The sequence below is a fragment of the Oxyura jamaicensis genome, chromosome 17 (assembly GCF_011077185.1).
Source record: "Oxyura jamaicensis isolate SHBP4307 breed ruddy duck chromosome 17, BPBGC_Ojam_1.0, whole genome shotgun sequence".
Lineage (NCBI taxonomy): Eukaryota > Metazoa > Chordata > Aves > Anseriformes > Anatidae > Oxyura > Oxyura jamaicensis.
Window position 1 is genome coordinate 9602970 of NC_048909.1, and position 22501 is coordinate 9625470.

Below are 22501 nucleotides of genomic sequence, written 5' to 3' on the forward strand. Positions count from 1 at the left end.
GTGAGCAGCGCGGCGGGGATCGGGGGATCGGGGGTGTGCGGGGGGGGTGGGCGGGTCCGTGCATGTCCCCGTGCGGGTGTCCGGGGGTGTCCGCGTCCCCCGGTGTCCCCCGGTGTCCGGGCGCGGCGCAGCCCCTGGGTTCCTTTCGCCTCCCCCGCGGGCTCTGCCGCCGCCCGCAGCCCCGTGGCGGAGCCGCCCGGCCCCGGCCCCGGCCCGGCGGGACCCGGCTCAGGGCCCGAAGCTCCCCGGAGGCCGCCGAGGCTCGGAGCCAGCCCGGCCGTGGCGGGGTTTCAGCCCGCGGCTCCCTCCCCGGCCGCTGCCCCGCGCCCAGCAGCGCGTTATTTTTAGCAGCGCTGCGTCCATGAGACCGTGTGCGAAGAATTTTGTTTTCCTCATTATTTATTAAAACATCCCCGCTGCCTTAGGCAACGGTCCGCGGCCAGGCTCCGCAGCTGGGGCCGTGGCGCAGAAGACAGAGCTCGCGACTTCGATTTCCTTGTGGCTGATCCAGGAGGAAAGATCCTGCCTGGCTTTTCCTCGCTTGCTCAGATCCTGCCTCCCGAGTTACGCCGAGCACGATTTCACGGCCAAAACCCAAAGCCTTCATCCCCACCCTCCTCCCAGCCTGCGGATGCGGGGTGCAGGTGGGGAGCGCCCCGACCTCGCTGGTGCCCGCGGGCGGTGGCAGGGCACTGGGGGGCTCTGCCGTGGTCCTGCCACTGCCTGCGCTCCCCGTCCTTGTCCCGGTGGCTGCTGTGGCTGTCCTGTGCCTCCTCGCTCCGGAGGCTGCTGGTGCTGTGGGAATGGCCAGGCCTGGGGCTGCGCTGGGGTCCGAATTGGCTTAGATGTAGAGCTTAGGGATATGGTTTAGTGGGGACTGTTAGTGTTAGGTCAGAGGTTGGACTTGATGATCTTGAGGTCTCTTCCAACCTAGAAAATTCTGTGATTCTGTGAATTCCAAAGAGCGGTGGCTCCGCGTCCTCTGTATCAGCTGCCCACAGATGCAGCTCTATCAGTAGATGCTGATTTAGCCTGATGTGGGAAGAAAAGCTCGTATTTTATATGGAAGTGTTGGTTACTGTTAAAAGAGAGAAATGGTGGTCCCATTGTGCTCTTGGGAAGGAGGGAGAAGTTGCTTCTCTAGCTTATCATGCTTGGTTATTGAAAGTCGAGTAGCATTTCTGATTCTTGTTTATTCCTTGCTCTCGAGCCATTTTGCTTGCTTTTGCAGCTTCTCTCATGTTGCATGTTGCAAACCCAGCGGTGTCCTTGCTGCTCGTTCTGTGCTGGACTTACAGCTTGGTGCTGGCAAACCTGGCTGTGGCCATCGCTAGCCCAGCACGGGCCCTGCCCAGGTGAACGTCGTGAGCTAAATCACCCTTCAGCACTGCCCTGGCAAAAACAAAATTTGGAACCTGGTCTGAGCTGACAGAGTCCTTTTGGATGTAATTAATCCTGCTGCCAGCTGAAACCGAGAACAGTCTAAAAACAAGGGCAGCCATTAATAAGTTTAATTACACGTCCTTTGTCTTGCTGGGTGAAGGTGTTGTGCAGTGAGGGGAACGTGACACAGCTGCCGGTGGTGAGCGCGCTGATCGCTGCTCCCTGCACCCTGCTGCCCGGGGAGCCCAAGGGCTGCGGGGCATCCGCCTCCGCTTCAGCCCGCGGCGGCACAGATCAGCGGCTGGAGGTCGGAGAGCAGGGGGGAAAGCTCGGATTAGCAGAACATGGGCGTTGCTGTCCTGGGAGGATGCAGCGCCGCACGCAGAGCGCTCGTGGGGACTTCATCCACACGTACAGGAAAAAAAAACACTCCCTTGTCTTCTGGGAGCACACAAGTTCTGCAGTGCCGTTCCTCATGGTTATTCCCATAACAACACTTGGATATTTATTTGTTAAATCGAAGCAACGCGCTCAGCAGGATGAGGCACAAGGGTAGGAATGGGTGAGAGCTGCGGCAGCGGCCAAGAGGTTGGCAGGAAGCAGCGCCGGGCCCCGGGGTTTCACACGGGCACTGCTCGTGAGGCAGGGGGGGCCTGGGAGACGAGGCATAGGAGAGCCTTGTTTGTGTCTGCTGCTGGAGGATGTGGCTCCTCCGAGCAGCTGGGGCCGTGCAGGCAGGCAGCTCCGTGCCGTGCAGCTCCCCAGCACCTGAATTTGTGCCTCCGGTGAAGCAGGACGGGGACGGTGCGCCCGTCTGCCCCGCTGGCAGCCTTCTCCCATCTGAGGCTGCAGATAATTCGGTGGAGTCGCCCACTTTGTTCTCAGTCATAACACAGCTTAATCCCCAGGCTGGAGACAGCTCTAAATTGTGCCGACGCTGCAGGCGGGTCCCGGCCGCGCTGCGCCTGTGCCCGCAGGACCCCTGCAGGGGACGGCAAGGGGGCGAGGGCTGCCCTGGGGGTCAGAGCAGAGAGCTGTTAGCCCCTGAAAACCTGCGTATGGTGAACGGTCCTGACCTGGAAACATGCCCAGGGTCACGGCTGTTATTTAGGAGACCTGATCCTTAAGCTGGGCACCCTCGGCCTTGCTGGCAGCGGGGTGTTGGTGTTGCAGCAGCCGACTGCAGCTGGTATTTACGGGACGTCTTCAGTGAGGGGCCTGGACTTCCCTCAGGATCCCCCGATCTGCTTCTGCTTTCACAGTAGATTTAAGAAAAGTTCTTCGTTATTTTTTTCCATGTTTTACGTTTTGTGTCTGCTCCCCCTCTCTGCAGCTAGCCAGCCAGGTTCCCTGTTCGCTTCTGTCTTTCAAACAATATCAGGAAAATTTCCATCAGAAAACCACGAAAGTCAGCAGCTGCGTGGGTTCAGGCAGCTGAAGTCCTGAAATGAAAACTGTTGGGGTTGCCCCTTTGAGGGCTTGTCTTCACAAGAAAGCATTTCTGGAATAAGTGTACCAGTTTAACACACGAGACCTATTCCAGAACAATTCTGTGCAGACAGGCCCTGAACACTTTCCCTCCTTGTAGCCTCAGTGAGTATCTTTGCTCTCGAGGGAGCACGGGGCCTGAATTCCCCAGCAGTCCCGCTGGTCCTGCTGGCAGGACGGTTCCTGTGCCCGGTGCTGAGGCCCCGCAGTCGGTGAGGATGGCTTCTGGCCCCGTGCTTCCTCCCTGGTACCCAGAGTCCTGCCTGGGCTGGGGGTGCACTCAGGGCCCGACAGTGCTCAGCATCCCTAATTCTGGCTGCTTATGAGGGAAGCAGGCGGAGGGGGATAGCGTCCCTTCACGTGGCGGTGCTTTATGGCTTTTATTATTTAGAACAACAACCCTCGCTCGTTGCTCTGGGGCAGTAAACCTCTTCCTTTAATAACCAGCGACTGGCTGCCTCTGTGCGGGACTCTCCAGGTCAGTGCCAGTAGCAGTAATGTTATTTCTCTTTAGAACTAATGTGGTGTTTTATGAGATTTTTTTTTTTCCCCTCCTTCATTTCAACTGAACTTTAGGCATGTAGAAAGGGATTAAAATCAGGCCCACGGCAAAAGGAACTGAATGTGCTGTTTGGAAAGAGGGTTTCCTGCTGTGAGACATCTCCGGGCAGCTGGACGCTCCCACCATATTAAAACAAAGGTGTAGGAACTGAATTTGATCGGCTCGTGTAAGCCAGGATGTTGTTTTTTACTGTTATTTCTGCACTCCTTGCCGACCGTCACCCAGCAAGCTGCCTTTGCCCCACGCCCTGCAGGCCTTAGTGACCCCTGCAGCAGGGGCAGAGACGTCAGCGCCCCGAGGCCTCGCCAGGGGCCGCACGGAGCCGCCTTCTCCCCATGTGCAGGGAGGCTGAGGGCTCGCGGAGAGGAGAACGTCCTCGCCCAACAAGTCAGGGAGCAGCGCGTGGCCTTGGCAGGGCCGTCCTCGTGCTGTCCCTGCAGCAGAGAGCGTGGGAGCTGTGACAGGGCCTGGCAGACATCTCCCAGGAAATGGGAGCGTGCCGCGGATGTCACGTTCCTTGTAACGGATGGGAGAAATGCTTCTCCTCCGGATCGGGGTGTTTGGAGTAAGGAGCGACACCGTGGCGCCAGGGCAGGTCTGGGGGTGCTGGGGGGGATCCGGCCGCTGCCCTGGGAGCCCCCGCGCAGGCAGCGCTCCCCCTCTGCCAGGGCTTCCTCTGGCAGAAGGACCTCAGCCTTTCTGCTGAGATCTCCAACAAGAGCCTCTAATTAATGACATCTCCCCGTTTAGCTCGTGATAGGCAGGCAGATGCTGCGCCATTTAGGGCCGGTTTGAGACCTACAGCCTCCTCCATGCAGCGCGGCATCTGGTGAGAAGTGCTGGCGCTGCTGACCTGGGTCGGATCTGATCTGCCGTTCGGGAGGAAAAGGCAGCCAGGGAACGCGTCCTGCCTGGGAAAGAACCCCCCAAATACTCCTGTGTCTAAGAAAACCCTGTTAATTGTAGAATACCCAGAGACGTACAGCAGAGTACGGGGAGATAGAAATAGGCATTTGTTGAATTTGGTGAGAATGAGATAAGTCCTGAGAAACTCCTGCTTGGTGTTCCTTCGTATTGCACATCTGCATTCCCACCCGTGGCCTTGCAGCTGCAGTGATTTTGAATGAAAAATAGGCTCGTTTTGTTTTAATTTCAGCAAAAATTCTTATGCCAGCATGAAGCAGTCCAGCTCGGTGCCTTACAGTATGTAGATCCTCAGTTGTAGGTTGAAATTATCAATATTTATATGTGCCCACACAAAAATGCAAGTCCCAGCGTGGTTACTTCGCTCTTCTAATTTCATCTGTAAATTGCAGAAATAAGACTTGCCAGAAATGCCTCGATTCTGAGGTTATCAGGTCTGTGTTGGCAGTTTTGAGCTGCTGGGTAGCAGTCCTGTACGCAGCAGCCAGGGCAACTTGATCTGTCTGCCCCTATTAGAGTTCACTTAGGTATCACTCAGAGGAAAAGGCTATGGATCCTCTTCTGTGAAAATAGTGCAAAATTGCCACAAAGTACTGGGAAATGACTGCGCTCAGTTCCTAAAGATCAATTTATTCACAATAGAGATGTGGGGTGAGCGGGCAACTCAGAGAATTGCTAATGGGGTGGAGAGCCTTGGTGCTTCTAAGGCACCGCTTCTGATCCCGTACGGGTCTGGTAACCCAAAGCTTGTAACCTTTGGGGGCCGTTTGTCCCCTGAGCAGCTGCACGAGGGGCGGCCTGCAGCCCTCGGAGCTGTCCCTTTCCCGTTCCCCGCTGGATAGCCCAGCTGCAGGCTGATCCTTCGTCACCTCGGGATCTATCGATGGCCTGAATCTTAATGGCAAATCTAGAGGAGCACCTTTTTATCTCCCGGTGCTGTTTATCTTAGACTTGACTTTGGCTTTTTCTAGATTGAGCTTGGCATGTGAGTCACTGGAAGCTATGAATTTTGCATGCACTATTGACATTTCCCTGTGTTTTGGTCAGCTGTGTTCTGGAGACTGACAGAACTCAATACGCACAGGCAGAGCACTCTGACAGAGAATATTGGGAGCATTGTTGTTCTGCTCATAAACGACTGCGCTGAGAATATCTCTAACTCCCCTTATTTCTGTCCTTCCGCGCCTTTGAATAAGGCAGCGTACTTTATGGACAGACAGACACGTTCTCTTTGGAAGACCCCAAAGTGCTTGCCAGAGGTTTGAAAGGTCAGAGTTGCTGGGATCAGAGCTTTTGTGAGCCGGCTTGCATAGGAACATTTTACACGGTGCAGACTATAGAGAAAGCAACTGCTCCCTCTGCTCTCAAGTTATTTTTTCCCTTGCCACTTTATGGTTGTGTTGTGTTTTCCCTGGGAGTACCTAGCTATCCTTCTCTTTTTTTTTCCCCCTTGAGCTCTCTGATTTTGCTTTAAGAGTTACAGCACCATTGATTGTATTGGCTGTCTCTGAAAATGGTGTGCTGCTTGCTGTCTGTGGGCTCCCTGCTGCTAAATGCTGCCAGTGGGACTCCAGAGCATTTAGATCAATCGATAGGGCTATCATGGCCTTATTTTCCACACTCTCCCCATCCTGGGGATGTGGGTAACAATCGGATGGAGCACACGAGCCCTCGGATTGTTGGTTACAGAGTGCAAATCCACACAGTCTGCATCCGTGATACAGCTGGATGCGTTTCTGGAGGGGGAGAGGAGTCCCTGTGCACGGGGGGATGCTATTCTGAGCCCTCTGCCATCTCACGGCATAAAGTTCACAGGGATATTCTGCAGTTGTTGCTAACAGATGGGCTGAATCACTTCTCTGGGCACGAAAGCATCCACTGATATGTTCGCATTTTTCCTCCAGATCCCATCTAATGCCGAGGCTGAAAGAATCGCGCTCCCACGAGTCTTTGCTCAGTCCCAGTAGTGCTGTTGAGGCTCTGGATCTCAGCATGGAGGAAGAAGTGGTCATCAAGCCGGTGCACAGTAGCATCCTGGGACAAGACTACTGCTTTGAGGTAAGGAGCCTCTCTACGCCGTGTGGCAGGGCTGGCCGGGGAGCCAGGTGCGGGATCTTGGGCTCTCGCTGTTACAGAACGCTTCTGCTCTGAATTGTTACACAGAGACATGGGCAGAAAATTACTTCATAATTCCAAGGAGAAGCACACCCGCAAATCAGAGCAGTGAGCTCTGCCTTATAACCATTGTCGCAGCAGGGCTCGCTCCTGGCACAGGTGCCAGACTACTTAGAGCTCTGTATTAGCAGAGCTTACAGCTGTAGTTTATGTTCATACAGATAGCAGAAGGTGCTCGTCTCTGTTCTGTGCTTCCAAAGATGTTATACGTGGTCACGAAGATAGCCTACAGCTATTAGTGGCAGTGTTGAGGACTTCAGGTATTTCAGGTGTTTTTTAAATGGATATGTGCATCTTTTATGGCATGTGAGGATGCTATCTGACGCTAGCAGGAGGTGGTGGGACACACACAAACAAGTCTGTAGTTGGATAACACAAGGCAGTGCCTCTTGGGAATTGTTTGCCCTGCATCATGGACGGAAAAGCATTATTGCTTGTGGCAGCACCTGCATATGGAACTGGGAAATGGTTTTCTTACAGTAATAAGGTGGTTGCTACTTGTGTTTCTGTGAAGAAAAGGTAATCTCTTTGTACTTGGACATCAGCGAGTAGATAAACCATATAGCCGTGCTTGGGTTGTACTGTAAAATTTGATGGGAATGCATTCCTAGGATGGGCAGATGTATGTGAAGACAGCACTGTCAGTGCCCAGGAGGAGTCAGATGGGACATGCGAAGATTTTTACACTACTGAAATTAGCACAGTTTGAGATAAATGAATTAAAAGATCCATTTCTTAAAATATAAGTGGGTAATACAGAAGCAGTCTGACCAAAAAATAGCCCCTGACATGAACTCTGAAGTTGAGGGAGTGGGTTGAGATATAAATTTTCCAGTGCTGTTCATTCTCTGTAGAATTGAGCAAGTGTGGCAGGTCAGGAGGAGAACAGTTTTGTAAACTATATGGCCTCTATTACATTCCACTCAAGAAAGATAAAATGAAGCTAGATGGAAAATAGATGTGACATCCATAATATAAGAGTTGTTTACCAATTCTGTTCAGCACACAAGAGAAGGGGAAGGGATATGAACAGTACTTGTAGAAGTTGACTGAGAGGGAAATTACACAAGTCATGCACTTGTAAGGAGGAAGAAAATTCCATTTTTAAGTGAGTTGGGTAAAGAAGAGTCATAAAAAAGAAGAACATGTTAATTGCTGTTCTGCAAATCCTGCAAAGTAAAGGAAGAATGCTGGAAAACAAAAGGGGCATTGATTTGTAACTGATGGTTACTCATCAGCAAGCTCCAGAGGGAAGCGGTTAGGTGAGAGCTAAATGGCATATTGTGTTAATGCATCGGTCTTGCAGCTCCGGAGAGCCTCTTCCAGACACTGCGCTAGGTCAGAAGTGAAATGAATTTGCAGATCTTTCTGGATCCCTGATGGGCAGTGGGCAGTGCCCGCAATCCTCCCTGCACAGCCAGCGGAGGGTAAGCGTTGTCGTCGGGAGGGCAGCGACCAGGGCGCAGGCGGCCGAACGCTGTGCGCCGCATCGCGTGGTTCTCTGGGCCGGGCAGCAGTGGAAGCAGAGCGACAGAACTGCACGGGCATCTTCTCAGTGCTTGAAAGTTGCCTTTCGTTGTTTTGCTTTGGAGAATGTTTTAGAAAACTAGAAAGGTAGACTTCTGATCGATCCCGAATATCCCGTGTCCTGAGGACTCCCTCTGTTATCCTGAATCCTTCAGCGTTGCTCTGTCAGTAAGTACAAGCAAGACATAGCATAGGCCACTTTTTGGTGGAAGCTCAGCAAAGAGCAGGAAACTTGTGGCAATTCCTGCGGTGTGGAACTGCAAAAGCTCTGGCTCAGGTCTGTGGGAAACTGAGAGGAAAACTGAAGCTGCTGGTTGGGCCACGACACTGCTGTGTGTCAGAACACATAAGAGCAAGAAACTCAGGCTGTTGTCCTGGAAAATGAGCCCTGACTATGAAATGTCAAGTGAGAAGGGCCTGCCCGAGTCAGGGACACGAAACTTTTTCCACACAATGGATCGTGAAGAGGCTGCGGGGTGATACTGTGCCCAGTCCCTGCCCTGTGAAGCTCCAGTGGATCCATTCTCCAGGGAGGCCTGTCAGCAACAGCCAGTTCTGCTATCTCAAGTGGCGAAAGGCAGCACTGGTGCTGGGCAGTGCCAGCCTCACGCTGTCCAAAATCATCTCCTCTCGGTGTGGTCGGCTGCAGGACAGTGCCAGCAAGGCCAGCCGCCGCTCGCCATCCCCAGCACGAGCTGCCTCACGCAGCTCCTCCTGCACCGCGCCACAGCAGCCCGGGGCCCCAGGAGCTGCAGGGGAAAGGGCTGGAGACGAGAGAGAGGTGCCGAAGTCGTCTGCACTAGAGAAAGCAAGTGGTTTGTTGAGGCAGCGGGCTGTATAAAGGTTACAGCGGGGTTGTTTCTCTCCTTCGGCCTGGCCTGCCGCTGTGAAGCCGTGTGGTGGCTCTGGCTCTGCCAGGGGCCGGGAGAGTCAGCACTCACACAGCGCTTTTTCAGTGCTGCATCAGGCTTTTTCTGCTTATTTAGGTCGGTGAAACTTGCTTTTTCTCTGACTTGCTGAGTACTTGGAAGTCAGTATTTACTTGTTTTCCTCAGTGATTGTTTTTAAAGTTATTCAATGCCGTCTTCTTTCTCCTTATAAGACCTCCAGTCAGCATAATCATCTAGAGCCACCGCATGTGCTGTGTGTGCTAAATATATAGTAGGCAGCTTAGCCTCGTAAAGGAGACTCAGAGTCCAGACTCCCAGAGCCTATTCCTGGCTCTGCTATTTGTGGGATCCTGGTGACCTGCACCAGGAATGGGAATCAGGACGGAAGGGTTCTGTTTCTGTGTGGGCAGGCCAGAGTCTTGTCTTGCTGCACAGCTCGTGATCCAGAGCAGGAGGAAGGAAAAACTGCAACTGGGCTGATTGCTCTGGGACAACTAAAGCCTTGTAGCCTCATCCTGGCCGTGCCTGAGAACAGGAGTTTTCAGAGGAGAGGTTTAGTCCCACGGTGTAAGCAGTCACTGTTCTCACACGGCCCTCCAGACCCCAGACAGCCGTCACAGGCTCTGCGGGGCCGCCCCAGGCTGTGCCCTTCTGCTGGTGGGTGCGGTGGGGTTGTCAGCTCGAGCCTGAACTTGTAAAACCTTCTGCACACATCGAGAGAAACAGCTTTAGTTACTCGGTTATCATCCTCTGTTGCTACACCAGTGAGATTCCTTGCAATACGCTTTGAGGATGCTGTACCTAACACCTTTTGAAAATGACAGGATTTTGTCTGACTTAAGGGATCACCCACCTGCGAGTTTATCCTGTACCTTAATAGGTTTTTAGCACATCCAAAATCTTGTTGAGGTAAGAATGCTCTTTATCAAGGTAATTAATGTCATGAAGATCATCAATGCCATATAATATTTAGGTCAGAGCTCAAAGCCAAAAGATTATTGCAGATCTGTGGAAAATGCCGTTTTTGGTCCCATGTGGTAGGTGGGACTTTCACCTCCCAGCAGATCTCGAGGGCTTCCTACCTGCCACGAGGACTTTTGCCTTTTCTCACTTGAATGAACAGATAGTTCTGTGTAGCTTTGGAATGATTAGTTGATCAGTAATTGTTTTGGAATTGAATCATAAATTGTACTGTGATAACTCAATGCTAACGTATTGACTTAAGCGTGGCAAGAAAATATATTAGATATTCAACTAAACAGACAGCTGTTAAAAAAAAAAACACACAAATTTAATTAACAAAGCCAATAGAAGGACGGCTAAATTGCATGTTTGTTTATTTGGATATGAATGCTCTAGGCATCTGTGGGATCCATGTGTGCCACCAAGGAGAACTTGTCTTTAAGAGAGCATCTTTCCACAACAATCAAATAAACCATAATCCTCTTTTTTTGGAAAATTCATTTGTATACCAAACTTCCATCAAAACAAAAGAGCTAAACAACAAGCTCGGTGAAAATGGCCTTTGAGGAAATGGACTAATGGTATAGTTTACTGAAAAGTGTATTTGACCTGTTACACTTTTATTAACTGATTTCTAAGCAGGACGGGATTTAGTGGACCTCACTCAGTGCCAGTGGGAGAGTTTTTTCCCACTCTGGGGTACAGAAACCCGGCTGTGGCACCGCAGGGTGCTGTGGCTGTCCCAGCAGCGTTCAGGACTGTGATGCTCTGGATTTGAACGTGGCTGATTTTGAGTCTTGCGCAGCTGAATTTGTGGACCAAACAAGCCAGGGCTCAAGTTCTGAATTGTTAGGTTCTTGTCTGAGCAGTTCTGAAGCACGACACAGCGGTGCAGCTGCGCACGGCCTCTTTCTGGGTGTCGTCACCATGCCGGTGTATGGCTGCGCTCATCTGGAATCCTGTTGTAGAAGCTCTGCTGAGAAAAGGATCAAAATACAGAGCAGCCACACCACGGGCAGGGCAAGGTGTAGGGGTCACACACCGTGGACAGTCACTTCTGTGAGTGGTACATCCCCTGGGCCACCAGAGGTGTGCTTGTTTGGGGACAGAGGTTCCCAGGAGCAGCAAACGGGATGAAGCAGGGCACGTTTGTGATGGGAAACTTCGAAGAAACGGGAAACGCATCGAAGTGTGAAAGGATGCTGAAAAGATCTTGCCTAGTAATACGGAGCCGTCCTTTCTTAGAAATGGAAGATAATGTGTGCCCCAAAGAATATTAGTATTACAGGACGAGTGCATTAAGGACAGGGAAGAGTCCTGAAGGAGAGAACTTGGGGGATATTGAGCGTGGGAAGGTTTCCTGTATTTGCTGTGAAAAGGCAGGCTGGGCCTCGCGTCGCGTTGTCCTGGTGAGGAGATGTCTTTGCGCGAAGGGATGTGCTCAGCGCGCGGCTGAGGTTAGCTAGTGATGAATCGTAGCAAGTGCCGGCTCTGCTTGTAAGAACAGGTTCGGGGAGATGTATGAAATTAGAGGAGATTGTGTCTCGCAGAAGCAGATAAGCGGTGTGCAGCGTGTAAACACAAAGGCTGCCAGGCGATACGGCACTCACAGGGAGCTCTGCGGCTTGGCTGGCCGAAGTGAAACTCGGGGGGAGTTATTGAGGTGCTAACCAGGTCCGTTTGCTTGCAAGCCAGAGAAGTACATAAAGAATATTACGGGGCATCGCCAAATACAGCGGACACGGAGAAGGGGGAGCAGCCGGCTGAGGGCTTTGTGCATGGCTGAGGGGAGCCAGTGTGGGGAGCACAGGAGTGCCTCCGGCCCTCCAGCAGCGTGGTGTACGTCCTCGGCCCCATGTTCTTCACAGCAAGGCCTTCAGAACAGGACGTGAAGGGGGACAGCAAGAAGCCAGCCTGCCGGGGCCCGGCGTTCTTACAAAAACAAGGGCTGGGTTGTTACAACTACAGGTTTTGGGCTGAATCTGGAGGGATGCCAAGTGGTTGCAGTTTATCTTTAGTTCATTTAAGGATTTGCACTCTTCTCAGTTGAGGAGCTTGGTGGTTTAAAGCATCACATGCACGGGGCCATTATCTTGTGTTTTCTGGTGTGGAAGAGGAGAAGTAATTGGAATTTGCTTCCATGATTATTTCTGTGACATACAGAGTTGCCCTGTTTTTCTGGTAGCCGTAGGGGCTGTTGCTTCATGCTTGGGTAAAGCTGTTTACTTAAAAAAAAGAAAAAAACCCACTAGCACCTTTCCTAACTCCCCTTCTCCCCCATATCACAGTCTGCAGTGTGCTGGTCAAGACATAATCCTGTTCCTTTCCCTGTAGGTGACGACTTCATCAGGAAGTAAGTGCTTCTCGTGTCGTTCTGCAGCAGAGCGAGATAAATGGATGGAAAACCTGCGGCGTGCCGTGCACCCAAATAAGGTAGTGGCTGTGAGGAATTGCCTCTGCTATAGTTCAGTTCCTCGTTATTACATTTTATAGCCCAGTGCATAGCAGCAGCAGGGGACGTATTGTCATTTTCGTGAGTAAGTGTAATTGTGGGTCAGCCTTTTTCCATATTTCCATTTCTTCCACAATTATATTTACGTGAAAGTGCCAATTATTTCTTTCCTCTTTTCTCAGCACATGCTGCTTCAGCTGTTGCTGTGAAATGATCAGACTTGAAGAATCTTCCCTCTTGCTCTGTTGGTAATGATACTTGCCACTCAAGTAGGACTTCCCACCTCCCAGAAGTGCTGGGACAGATGGCCGGTAGCTGCCAGCAATGTTACAAGACTGAATGGTCTGAAGTTCACATACCACGTTCCCTGACTCCGGTAGTTCTTGCAGTGTGTGCTCTAGTGATGGAGAAGTTCAGGTGGCACATGGCAGCGCGTTCTTGAGGCAGTAGTGGAACGTAGCCTTCACTTTTACAGGCAGTTGAGGGTGGCGAAACCATCCCGTCCGAGATCTCCAGAAACAAATCCTTCTCTTCACTGAACACAGGGATGCCCAATATGTGTTTTTATGGCCCACTAAGACTTAAGGATGTCCTCCAATAAAGTCTACAGCTGCTTCTCCCTCTCTGCACTGGAATTAGTTAACAAAGATTGATCAGGACTAATCAGCTGCAGGATTTCACAGCTGATGAGCTCCATCAACAAGTCATTTTGTGCTGATCAGAGAAGACACAAATGATGGGATCAGACACATACCTGCGTACAGGTTAGGTCTGGGCCTGGCAGGCTGCTAAAGGAGCCCTCCGTGTCTGAGTTCACTGTTCCTAGTTTGGGATAAGAGATTTCCTTCAGTGTCAGGATGGGAGTGGCAGAGGAGGGAGGGGGCTTCTGCCCCCAGCAGCGTATTCCTCCACGTGCAGCTCAGTGGCTCCAGTGCCTGTCCGAGCGCAGCAGCCTGGCAGTAATGTCCTGAAGGAGCTGTGTGAGGTTTGGAGCGTCACACCATGAGAAAAGTCCTGGGAATGTGAGGGGGGGCTGGACACGTCAGTATGGCTCTGCGATGTGGTGTTCAGTGGAAATTCATTTGGAAAGATGCCCTCATCTCGAAACATGCCATTAGCTGAGGCTAACTTTCCATCTTTGAGTTCGTAGACAATAAACTCAGTATCTGACTTGATATTTCTATCAGGAATTCAATGTTCTCGTGTAGTTCCTGTGTGTACTTCCTGAACCTACAGTACCCCATTGTGGGCTCCCAGCAGAAACGTTCCATGGTTGCCATTCAGGGAGGGCTCCGAGACAGCACAGGTCACTGCAGCCCCAGGAGCAGTTCAGCTGCGAGTGCTTTATCTCTGCAGTCACTGCTGCAGCAGGTGCCCCTGGATGTGCTTCCAGGGCCAGGTCAGCATCGCTGGGGAGCCGTTGAAGAGCCGCGGTATCCTTTGCTGCATTGTTGCTTAAATGACACCGAGCCAAATTTCTGTTTCTGAACTGTAATGATTCCGCGGCGTGACTCACTCGGTGTCCCAGCATTCCTCTTGATGTTTAGTTCAATGCTCTGGACTTGTGCTCTAAAACATTGTGAAGTTTTGCAAAAGCCTCTTCCCGTGCCAGAGGTGGTTGTGTTCCAGCCACGGACGAGGTGATCCCTGAGCGTGCATTCAGATCCCTTTGTTGTTGCTCTGCTGCAGTACAGAAAATGTGCTCCAGAGCTGCTGCAAAGCGGCTGGACTGCGAGGGGAGGTGCCTTTGTGGTACCTGTCACGCAGCTTGTTTTGCACAAGCCAGTAGTGATCGGATCAGGTTTCTTTGGAGGTCCTCTTGGCAGGGAATTGGACATGGTACATTTATGATTTGGACGGGTTTTATCTTCCTTGTTTCTTTTATTAATTGGCACCAGCAGACATGGAGAGCATGGTGATATTTGGGAAATTAACATAAGTAGCATTATTATGCAAATTCCTGAGAGCCAGTATTTCCTTAAAATAAAATGTAATTAAGCTTCTGCTCATTTAGCCCATCCGAAATAATTAACTCATATCTCCAGTTCTGTTGTGCGTGGCTTTGTTGTTGTTTTTTTTTCTTGACCTTTTTTTTCTTTGCATCTTTTTTTTCTAGGACAACAGCAGAAGGGTAGAGAATATGTTAAAGTTATGGATTATTGAAGCCAAGGACCTGCCAGCTAAGAAAAAGTACCTGTGTGAATTATGCCTGGATGACGTTCTTTATGCACGAACTACCTGTAAATTGAAAACTGATAACGTCTTTTGGGGGGAGCACTTTGAATTTAATAACCTCCCATCGCTCAAAAACATTACGGTGCACTTATACAAAGAGACTGACAAGAAGAAAAAGAAGGACAAGACCAATTTCATTGGACAGGTGAACATCCCTGTCAGCTCCGTCACGGGCCGGCAGTTTGTGGAGAAATGGTACCCCGTGGTCAGCCCCAACCCCGGGAAGGGCAAGTCCCCAGGGCCCATGATCCGCATCAAGTCACGCTACCAGAGCATGAGCATCCTTCCCATGGAGATGTACAAGGAGTTCGCCGAGTACATCACGAACAATTACATGGTGCTGTGCTCGGTGCTGGAGCCCTCGCTGAGCGTGAAGAACAAAGAGGAGATGGCGTCCGCGCTGGTGCACATCCTGCAGAGCACAGGCAAGGCCAAGGTAAGGCTGCGGCAGCCGCACGCTCCCGCGAGAGATGAGCAGGGTTGGGCTGCAGGGAGTCAGCACGTTGGTTGGGCTCAGCCGTCGTTAATACACTGCGATTTTGCTCTTTATTGCCAACAAGTCGGTAGCATGCGCAGTGTGAGTGGCTTAATTAGTAAAGAGCTCGGGGGGACCACGAGATACCAACCCAAGTCCTTTTTCCCTACTCGTGGAGGCTCAGGGGGCAGGCTCTTGTTCTGCACCAGCACCAACGTAAGAGCAAGCAAGAAGGCAGTTTTTGGGGATGAAATGTAAGCACCATTGGCTTAAGCTAAGCAGCCTGCAGTGCTGGGCGTTCCTGTGGAAACACAGCAGGTTCCCCACGGCCGCTCTGCCGCACACCCGGCACTGCGGCACCAAACGGGAGCGGATGGTGCCATGAGAATTTTGGAGCAAAGCGTGGCTCCAGGTGTGCCTGCCTCTGAGCAAGCTCCGAGCCCTCGGGGTCTGGCCTGCTGCTTTAGAAGAGGGACGTGACGGGGGCAGCAGCGCAGGAAGGGTTCTGGGGTGCTCCCAGGCAGCACGTGCTGGGGAGTTGATGCTGGCCACTTTGTGAGCGGTGGAAATCCAGTTTATCGGGCCACTTTGTGGGAGCATCCTTCATGGCTGGGAATCCTCTGCCAGGTCTGGGGAAGCAACAAGCCAGGAAGAGGCAGGGAGTGGGATTTACTCCTGGTAGTGGCTGGTCAGCGAGAGTGAGGGCAGATGAGCAGAGCTGGAAACGCCCTTACTGGAGAGCACAGGCGAGCACCAAGCTCCCTGCCCCACGGTGTGGAGTTGTGGGGCCCGTCTGCCTCAGAACGTCCTTGTTGCGTGCCCCGGGTGGCACAGTGCGGCCACGTGCGGGACAGAGGGAGCGAGAGCATCAGCGTTCCCTCTGTTAACATCTCTCTGAACTCTGCCATGGGGCACTGGGGAAGATTTCCAGAGCTCTTACGGCACGGAGGAGCTGTGAGCCGCTCACCTGAGGGAATCTGCGAGGCTTGATGCTTCCCCTGCAGCCTCCGCTGCTGCCTGGGATGGTGGCAGGGTTCATGGATTAGATTTAATTACCATCTGTCGTACAGAGAAGCGCTTGGCCTCCTGGTCGAGTTCAAGGCAGGAAAAGCTCGCTGAGAGGATTGCGAGGCCGGGCCTGCTGCCGTGGCAGTGTCAGTGGCTGCACGGAGCCGCCCAGAGCCCAGGACGGGGCACTGGGGCGTGCAGCGAGGGGCACAGCACGGGGCTGGGACGCTGAGGGGGCAGAAGCAGCTCACGGTGTGCGAAACCCCGCTCGGGTGGTTGTGTCGGGAGAGCATCACAGGTGTGTGCCCTGCCTGGCTCCCTGTGCGGGGCTGTGTCGCGCTCGGCGCATGCTTGCTCAGCTCGGCCCTGCCTTCTGCTGGCACCGCTGCTCGCTGCGCGCTGCATCCCGGGCTGCCCTCGCTGCAGCTCTGCGCTGTGGCTGCGGCTGTGGCTGCGGTGAAATTGCCAGGAAGGCCCCGTGCGTGGCTGGCAGGGCTTGGTGCAGAAGGTGTCCTCACCCTGATCTCCGTCCCCGTGAGTCTTGTTGCTGCTCCTGCTTTTTCCTCTCCTCTCGGTGCTGGAGAGGCTGAGGAGAGAGCAGGTGTGTTTCCAGACACGTGTCTGCACCAGCGCTTGAGATCCCAGAGGCTCTGCACGGGGGACATGGCAAACAGTAAACAGACTTGATGAGTAGTCCCCTAAAATGGAGCTTCTGCTCTCCCCGCCTGTCATCTGCCATCAGCGTTAGCGCAGGGTTGAGAGAACTGTCAAAGCAGCAGGAGTTACTGGAGCATGGGAGCCGGGTGGCACGGCCTTCCTAGAGGAGCTGGACGAGCAGAGAAAGGAATAAAACAGCAGCAAGGTAAAAAAATAATAGTAATAAAAAAAATGAATGGGAGGGGAAAGAACCCACCCACTGCCTGCGTGACGGGGGTGTGCCCAGGAAGGCTCCGTGGGGGCGGCGAGGCACAGCAGAGGGCCGTGCTGGTTTCATCACACCCGTGTCCGAAGGCTCCAGCAGCAAACTGGGGGCTGCCCCCGCGTGGGTTTGCCTGGCCCCTGGTGCTGCTGGCAGGAGGCAGCGAGGGGCGGTGGGGTGCTGGAGGAGGCAGAGCAGCGCGGGGGGGATGCTGGCAGCAGCCCCCAAGTGCTGCCAGCAGCCCCCAAGGCTCACCCTGCCCTCCCCAAGCCGAAGCACACAGCGTTGGTGATCAGCAGCCACGAATGTACTGCACCGATACAGGTTTCCTTGTGGCTCCTGGCCGCTGTAGCTGGCGCTGAAGCAGCGATCGCAGCCGGAGGGAGAGCCAGGTGTCCAGTGGGTTATCTGCGGGGACGCGTTGGCAGCTAATTGCTCTTGTGCTGTCCGAGGCGCTCTTCTCCTGGAGCAATCTGCACAAAGTGTGGTGTGATCCCTCGCCGGGGCTCAGGGGGACGTGGTGCTGTGCCCCCTGCTCCTTGGCACTGCCCCCTGCCCCCCCAGGCAGGGCTCGTTACCTGCAGCTCGTCAGAGCCAGAGGCAGGGCTGGACCCGTGTGCCAAAAGGAGCGTGGGTGGCCAGGGCCAGGGCTGCAGCTTCATTGTCTCCCTAAATATCTGCCTCATCCTGGGCCTCATTTCTGTATCGCAATAGATTAAAAGGTGGGAAATGAAAGCAGGGAGTCCTCCCTGGAGACAGAGGCCGTGCCTGCTTTGATCTCTGCTTGGGAAAGGGAGAAGCTTCATCCCCGCGGTGCCACGCGAGGGCTCGCTGTGCACCAGGGCATGCCTGGAAACCCCAGAGCAGCCACCGAGGCAGCGGGGTGGAGAGAGATGGGAAAAGCATTCTGATAAAGTGCAAACAGCCTGGCAGGGAGCTGCCCCAGCCCGCTGGAAAGTCTGAGGGCCACCCAGAACCCGCCCAGCCCTCGGCACAGGCTGTGTTTGCTGTTCGTAGGGCCTGGAGCGGCAGGGCTGTGCCGGGAGGGACACCCGGGCTCTCGGCACCCATCCTCCCTTCGTCGGGTGCTCCCGTCTTCCATCTGATGAAATGTTACCTATGAGGGTGTGGAGAGATGCTTAACTACTTGACGTGTTTGCAGCCCACAGACAAAACACACAAAGTCGTAATTAAAGATCCTTCTGTTGCCGTGCGTGGCATGGGCGTGCTCCCCGTGGCATTAGCCCCGCTTGATGTGGGCTGTGTGATGTGGGCGTGGGGGGCAGGCTGCATCCTTCCCCCGTGGGACTGCCGGGATCCTCGGTGTCTGCAGAGTACTTCCCTTGTTCTGTTCCAGGGCTACCTCGCAGCTCTTGGAGCTCAGATCATAGCCATAAATATTCTTGAAAATGTTCTCGTCCAAAGGCTTGGTAGATGGAGCCCGGCATCAGACGAAGCTCTGACTAACCAGCTGCTCGCTGGAAATCAGTATTTATTATGGTGTGAATGGAGTGAAGGATAAACATGTGTCCCTATTTGTTTATGCCTCGAGGATTTGCTTCCCCTGAGCAGATGCATTTACAGCAGATGCATTCACAGCCCCTGCCATGCTGCCTGAGCCTCTGCTCTGCTCCGGCACCGCTGCAGCCGCACTCCCCTTGGCCATGTGGGCGCTTTGCTGCTTCGTGTGTGGGTGCTGCAGGGACCGTGCAGGGTGGCTGCAAGCGCCTGTCCAGCTGTGGGGGTGCTCCTGGAGGCTCCTGGCTCAGCACAGGGAGCTGCTGGGGGCAGGGGGCACAGCAGCACGGGGCTTGGGGTCCCTTACCTGTGCCAGCAGCTGCGGAGCCAGGGCGCTGCGCTCCTTCAGCCCTGGGTGACGCTGGCAGCAGCTCTGTTGCCCCCCACAAAGAATTCTGCTCTCTGATAATACTTCATAGCAGCCACAACCGAGCTGAAAAATCTTTTAGTCAGTTTTATGAGCGCATCCCCCCCCTCTCCTTGGCCACTGGCACTTACGTGTCCGACACTCGTCCGCCTGCAGCCCTGGGGCTTCCCTCACCCAGCTGGCCTCTGGGCTGCTCTGAAACCAGCAGTGATCTTATTGCCCTCATCAACCCAATCCTCTTAGGGTTAAGGCAATCCTATTAATCAGGCTTGCACTGGGGGGAACCTCCTTTCCCCCAGTCAGTCGCCCCTCGGACTGGGGGGAGCAGCACCTCTGTGCAGGGGGCCCCGTTCTGCCCTGCCGGCGGGGCTGCAGGGACGTTCCCCAGGGGGCGAGGCGCGATGTCCTTCCTGCACAGCCTGCACGGAGCCCTCCACCGGCTCTTGGCATCACTGTCCGGCTGCTCAGCCCTGCTGACACGGCAGTGAAGGGCTGTTCCCGTGAGCAGCTCTTGGTTTTACACTCGTGGCCTTCACCTTCAGGGAGCCTCTCCAGTCTCAGGCCACCTCTGGGACATTTGCTCTGTCCGTTTGCTCCTTCCAGCCTCCCTGGGCAGAGGCTTGGTGTCCCGGGGCAGCACGGAGCTGAGTCACCCAGCCCCAGCTGGAGCCACCCAGCCCCGACTGCCTGCGGGAGGGCCGAGGCCGGAGGCAGGGGTCGGGGCAGGTTCCCAGCCCACGAGGGAGGATTCACCCAGCTGGGGCAGCAGAAGCAGCGCCTGAAGTTCCCCCAAGGAGAAAAGGGAAATGTTTTTGGGCTACACCACAGGGATGGAGGAATACGGAAAGCAGCGAGGCACGTGGAGAAACCCGGCCCCGCCGGTGCTTTGGGGCAGGGTGCGGTGAGTGGGGCTGCTGGGCGAGGGGAGGCTGCCGCTGGCAGACCTCGAGGTGGGGTCTTTGAGCCCTGGCCCCTTGCAGCTGGGAGCGGCGGTGCTGTGGGGCTGCCTCTGCGGCAGGCAGAGCCGTGCCGGTGTCTGTGGCAGGCCTGCAGCAGCCTCAGCGTGCTGCAGCGGCTGCTTGGGTTACTTGAAGAAGCGCTGGGACGCAGCGCTGCCTCGCGCCGTCACGCTCTGCGTGTGTTTATTTATGAACCGCTCCCCTTGCGTGTGCAGCCGCTGAAGTTGCACAGGTTCAGCGGTGTCCAGACTGAAGCAAATATCCTTAAAATAAACAGGGGAGCAAGCCTGAGGAACGCCGCTACAGCCCTTAATTTTTACTGTAGACCTCTTCCTTCCCCTCTCAGCTCGGATGTAATGAAATAAAGCATCTTATTTTCTTCCATTGCCAGGGGCCCTAACTAAAAACAGCCCCCTGCTGATCTCTGCTGCTCAGAAACAGGGAGTTTTATTGGCTCTAGTTATTGCATTTTATTCAGAGCCGTGTATGTGGGTGAGCGAAGCCCCCGGAGGGACCCGACAACTATTTGCATTCCATTTGCGTCTTCCGAGAGCTGGCTGCTGCCGTGCTGGAGGCAGAGGCAGCGGACGTGAGCTCCGGAGCTGCTGTGGCCTCTGTGGGCGGAGGAAGGCAAGGCCCGGGGGACAGCCCGGGGACGGGACCGCGGGATGCGATGGAGCAGAGCCACGAGGCCCATCTCTGTATGGGCTGGGGAGCGCCACAGCGGGTTCAGAGGGAGCTTCCCCGGCTTCATGCCGAGTCGCACACAACCGGAATTTTGCCTCATTTTCAGTTCTAGCAAATTCCGCAGGTTAGCTACAATCGTCAAAAGTCACACGGCCGCTGGCTAGAACCCGGCGCCTGGGTCTCCACAGCTCAGCAGCCCTATGGCAGCTGGGTTCTGCGTGGGAGCTGGCACCATGTCCCCGTGTCCCCATGTCCCCGTGTCCCCGTGTCCCCATGTCCCCGTGTCCCTGTGTCCCCGTGTCCCTGTGTCCCTGTGTCCCCATGTCCCCACGTCCCCATGTCCCTGTGTCCCCATGTCCCTGTGTCCCCACGTCCCTGTGTCCCCATGTCCCCACGTCCCACCCCAGCTCTGTGGTCGGCGGGGGGAGGCAGCGCGGGTCCACAGCTGATGGTAAGAAAATCCTAACCCGTGGTAAGAGGAGCTGTAAAGCCCGGTGTTCGGAGATAATTAGTATGTTGGGAAAGTGACAGGAAAGAGAATCAGGCAAAGCCAAGGTCAGCGGCTGCTAATTAAGAATCAGCACCTTGTGTCATCCTGAGCTGTGGCTGGAATTGAAACGCACACTGGGAGAGACCCAGGAAGATAAAGGTGATGGAGGTACCCAGATAGCGGCTAAAGGGATTTGAGCAGCGGTTTAAAGTTTCGTTCCAGCTTGGCTGATAAAAGAGGCAAAATGAGAGAAAATCGTGGCGGGAGGCGCGTGCTTCACTTCCAGGAGGGATTCGTGCCTCTGCAGCTGCCAGCGCACCGCAGACAGAGCGGGCTGCAGGGAGGGCGGTCTTCTGGTTGAAGAAATAATGCAGGTGACATCTTCAAAAGCTGCTTCTCTGGGTGTTTGGAGGCTCTTCTGGGAAAGTGGCGGCAGCACGGCGGTCCCAGCCGCAGCCCCGTTGCAGGCTGCCAGCCCGCCAACCCCCAGCCCGCTCCTGGATGACCCTGTCTGCAGCCCGGGCTCCCTCCGTCCGGGACAGAAGGCCAGTAACAAAGGGCTGTAGGTCCGTGCTTTGGTGCTGGGATGAGCCACAAAGGGGTCTCAGCATGAGCCTGAGGTTTCCAGGGCACCCCTGTGACAGATGGAGCAAGTGCCTCTCGCAAACACCCTGGCAGGGTATGGCAGCCGAGCGTCCCCGTATCTCCCAAAGGGTTCGGAGCCGTGGCTGCGGTGCTTCGGGGGCTCGGGGAGCTGCGCTCCGTGCCACACCGCGTGGGGACGGCGAGGACAGGACCCGCACCTCCGCGCAGCAGCTCCGGGTGCTCTCGCTGCCCGTGCCCAGCAATGGGCCATGTCTTAACTCCTGGCAAATGAAGGAGAATTTGTTAGTGAAGGGTTATTACTGAGCACATCACTGGGTGGTTGACAAAGATGCCCTTGGTGATGGCAGTGAAGCGGTGTGTCAACATCGCTGTCTCCTGCACGGGGACTCGGCACAAGGTTCACCGTGCAGGGCTTGCAGGGTGCCAGCAGCCCGCTTTCCCTCTGCCACCAAGGCGAGCGGAGCCGGGTGGGAGGAGGTCGTCCAGCCCCGCACCTGGCTCCGCAGCCGATTTTCCCATTAGCAGCACGGAGAACGGGAGCTGAATATGTATCAGCACGAGGAGCTGGACGGCATTTCTTCTGCATTAGCACGAGCTGTGGCGCTACGCCTCACACCGCGGAGTGGATTTTTAGCAGAATGCACAGGGAATTGCGGGACCCGCTCCCATCAGTTAACACCGCTGCCGAAGCAGACACGGAGCTCGCTCTGAAGTGCTGCTTCTCTGTTAGCATTTGCAATTCAAAGCCCAGGCTGGTGCACAGGGCAGCTGGCAGCGAGCACTGCTCCTGCTCAGCCTTCCCGTTGCTGTGCAGCACAGATCACAGAATTGCACCGTTTTGGGCTCTGTGCACATCAGACCCAAAATGCGCCC

General features: G+C 54.5%; 1 protein-coding gene across 10 annotated transcripts in view; it reads left to right on the plus strand.

The window, feature by feature from the left end:
* DAB2IP (DAB2 interacting protein) overlaps positions 1-22501 on the plus strand; it is a 212449-nt gene that overhangs the window by 166939 nt on the left and 23009 nt on the right. For all 10 annotated transcript variants that reach the window (XR_004754927.1, XM_035341255.1, XM_035341249.1 and 7 more), the window contains 3 exons: positions 6262-6415; positions 12247-12345; positions 14481-15035. Coding sequence is in view for 9 of the 10 variants with exons in the window: in XM_035341255.1 (XP_035197146.1) it covers positions 6262-6415; positions 12247-12345; positions 14481-15035 (808 nt within the window). In the remaining variant the exon portion in view is untranslated. The remainder of the gene's footprint in view (positions 1-6261; positions 6416-12246; positions 12346-14480; positions 15036-22501) is intronic.